Below are 3660 nucleotides of genomic sequence, written 5' to 3'. Positions count from 1 at the left end.
GCAATTAAACGGTATACAATAGGATGAATGTAAAGCTACTGTTCTCCCATGTAAACTATCACATAATTTACAATAAAATATTTTTTAAAAAGTGTACAGATCCAAATGGAGAATATTCCGAGAAACAATAGCTTCTCATTTTGATCTATTTGTTTAATAAAGGGTTCTATGAACTTGTTAAAAAAAAAAGCAAAATTCAATTCATTTCCAGTGATAATTTTGACTGGATTAGCAGAAGAGTTTATATGTCAACTGGTTAGAGCACTGGCTAGAAGAATTTGTTTTAGCACACAGAAATAACTCTAGCAAGGCTGATCACTGAAATATTCAGGCACAGTCACCAGGAGAAAACATTCATATCAAGTTCAGTAAGTTTTTAAAAAATTCTCCTGCTTCAATGATGCTGAGAGATTTGATGAAACTGGATACTGTCTCCAATATTAAAAAATATAAGACCAGAGCAAGGAGAAAATGAATGCAGGCCCAACTGCAAGCTCTATGTAAGAGTAAGGAGTAAAATCAATTAATGTAAATTGTCTCTAACAGTCAGAAAACTTGAGTGCTATACGATAACAGCTAAGAGTTCATAAGCTGTCTCATCCTTGTGGATTCAGGCATGTGTAATGATAAACGGACACTACTAAGAAAAGTAAGCAAACATTACATGCAGGATGATTGCTGTATTAAAACATATTGAGTTTTTATGAATAAATATTTATATTAAAAAAAAAAATAGAACACACTTTAACAGAAGGAAAAGCTACTTACACCCGAATAGAAAGGCTCACCAGACACACAAATCACATCCTGCTCCTGGATCATCAGAATGTCCTTGGCTAGGTGCAGCCGTACTTTGAAAGGCTCTTGGTTACCATCCTGCAGCAAACAGATCCCTGTCTTTGTCTTTAGACAAAAAACAAAAACAAAACAATACCATATATATGTATATACCTATTCATAAGAATAAAAAATAGATAAGGTAATTATAATTAGCTTATAAATTGTAATCTTATGATCTATTCATAGCAAAACATGACTAATAACATTAGAGAACTGAAGAAAAATGCACTCTGGTTAATCTGAAATGTATGATAGTGAGTCAAAAATTATTCACACTATGGCTGTAGAATTTATTTTAATCATCTTTTAGAAAAGACAAATGCATAGTGTTTCCATAATATCCTTGCTTTTCAACACACTTGCTAACAAGTTTTTGTATTCTCTTATTAAGAAAACATTTTAGGCTGAGTTGTGAGTCACAAACACTCCACTGTCTTCAATTCTTCATCAGAGGTGACTCTTTGTCATTGAAGGGCTACTCTCAGGGGACCAAACAGGTGAAAGTCCAATGGAGCAAGATAAGGACTATAGGTAGGATGCTTTAATACTTCAAAAGGAAGTTTTTGCAGAGTGTCAACAGTGTGGGCAGAGGTTCATAGACGTTCATTGTCATGCAAGATCACAATACCCTTGGATAGCAGTCCTCTGCATTTAATCTGAAGTTTTGACTTCAGTTCTTCAGTGAGCACCTCACTTTAACAAGCAATATTGATTGTTGAACCTTTATTCTCATAGTGTTCGTATACTGGTCCTTGAAAATCCCAGAAAACTGTAAGCATCAGTTTTCCAACTGATGGTTGACTTTTGAACATTTTGTTGGTTGGCAGTAAAGGATGTTGCTATTTTTTACTCTCAGAATATTAGTGGTGAATCCATGTCTCATCACTAGTTACGATTTTTTGAAAGAAACTTTTACTTTCCTTTGAATATTGGTCCAAATTTTGTCTAAATGCTTCTACTTATGTTCTTCCCTGAGTTATTTTGGTACTCATTTCACACAAACTTTTTGAAACCCAAATCTGCTGTGGATTATTTCATAGGCAGAGCTATGACTGATTTGTGAATGATTTGCCACATAATTTACTGTCACTTGTCTATTTGACAGAATCAGTGAGCATGCATGCTAAACATTGCCATCAACCATGGATGGGCATTTTAATAGAACTGGGTGTGACAGTTTTTGACTCACCCTCATAATAATATACATAGTGGCAAGGAAAGCAGATCCCATGTCAAATAAAGTAGACCTATCTAATAATGTCCACACAATACCTGGTGAGTTGGGATTATTTATATGTTAGGTACTACATTTAATAAATGGGCTCATGGTATGGTGCTATAGAATCACCACTGGACTTTGAACCACAAAATTAGCAGTTCAAACCCACCTGATGTTCTTTGGAAACCCTATATAGGGTCACTATGAGTTGGAACCAACTTGATGGCACTTAACTAAAACTGCAATACATTTAAAAAATAATGACAGTTTTTATTAATATTTATAATATAATTATCATAGACATTTTATGGAGAGAGGTTTCACATATTATACAATTCATACATTTAAAGTGCACAATTTTTAGTATATCATGGACTGCCAAAATAATGAACAAATCTGTTTTGGAATAAGTACAGTCAAAATATTCCATAGAAGTGAGGATGACAAAACTTTGTCTCTTGTACATTGCACGTGTTATAAGCAGGGAAAAGTTCCTGGAGAAGGACATCATGTTTCGTAAAGTAGAAGGCCAGCAAAAAACCAAAACAAAACCCAAGAAGGCCATCAGTGTAATGGATTAACACCATAGTTGTAATGGAGTAATAGCCTCAAACATATTTTCATATTCAACACAATGGCATGAATCATATTTGTTAAGGAAGTAAGTGATAGGATTTTCTTTGGAATACAAACATCCATGGTGAATGTTAGGAGTTAGTTTCTTTAAAAGGATCCCATGATATTGATGGGGACTATTCAATCAGTGAGTCCTGGTATGGCGCTGTGGGTTAATGCACCAGACTGTAAAGCTGTTTGAAATGCAAGATTGGTGGGTCAAACTCCCCAGCTGCTCCTTGGAAATTCTATACAGGGTCACTCTGGGTCGGAACTGACTGGATGGCACTTCACAACAACAATTCAATCAATATGCTGAGCAAATAATATGAGAAGCTTGAATATATGAAGAAGAACGTAACATCGTGATTGAAGGAAGCCTCATTAACAAACTGATATGCAGATGATACAACCTTATTTCCTGAAAGTGAAGATGACTTAAAATACTTGCTGATGAAGATCAAAGACTACAGTCTTCAGTATGAATTGCATCTCAATTAAAAAAAAAAAAATCTTCACAACTGAACCAATAAATAACATCAAGATAAATGGAGAAAAAATTAAAGTTGTCAAAGACTTCATTTTGCTTAGGTACACAATCAACACTCATGGAAGCAGCAGTCAAAAATTCAAATGGCTTATTTTATTGGGCAAATCTGCTGCACAAGAGCTTTTAAGAGCAAAGATATCAGTTTAAGTATTATGGTGTAACTGACCTAAGACATGATATTTTCAATATCCTCATATGCATGAGAACATTGGACAATGTGTAAAGAAGAATGTAGAAGAATTGATGCATTTGAGTTATGGTGTTGTATAAGAATACTGAAAGTACCAGGAACTGCCAGAAGAATAAGCACATCTGTATTAGAAACAGTACAGCCAGGTTGCTCCTTAGAAGCTAGAATGGTGAGACTTCGTCTTTCATACTTTGGGCATATTATCAAGAGGGACTAGTCCCTGGAGAAGAACACCATGCTTGATAA

The 3660-nt window shown here is 34.7% G+C and overlaps 1 protein-coding gene across 1 annotated transcript in view; it reads right to left on the bottom strand.

The window, feature by feature from the left end:
- SNTG1 (syntrophin, gamma 1) overlaps window positions 1-2047 on the bottom strand; it is a 461475-nt gene extending 459428 nt beyond the window's left edge. The window contains exons 1-2 of the mRNA XM_006860086.1: window positions 2030-2047; window positions 769-903 (exon numbers count right to left, since the gene is read on the bottom strand). Of these exons, the coding sequence (XP_006860148.1) occupies window positions 769-903; window positions 2030-2047 (153 nt within the window). The remainder of the gene's footprint in view (window positions 1-768; window positions 904-2029) is intronic.
- Window positions 2048-3660: the final 1613 nt, after the last annotated feature.

This window comes from Chrysochloris asiatica, unplaced genomic scaffold (assembly GCF_000296735.1).
Source record: "Chrysochloris asiatica unplaced genomic scaffold, ChrAsi1.0 scaffold00036, whole genome shotgun sequence".
Lineage (NCBI taxonomy): Eukaryota > Metazoa > Chordata > Mammalia > Afrosoricida > Chrysochloridae > Chrysochloris > Chrysochloris asiatica.
This window is presented reverse-complemented; position numbering and strand designations above follow the sequence as displayed.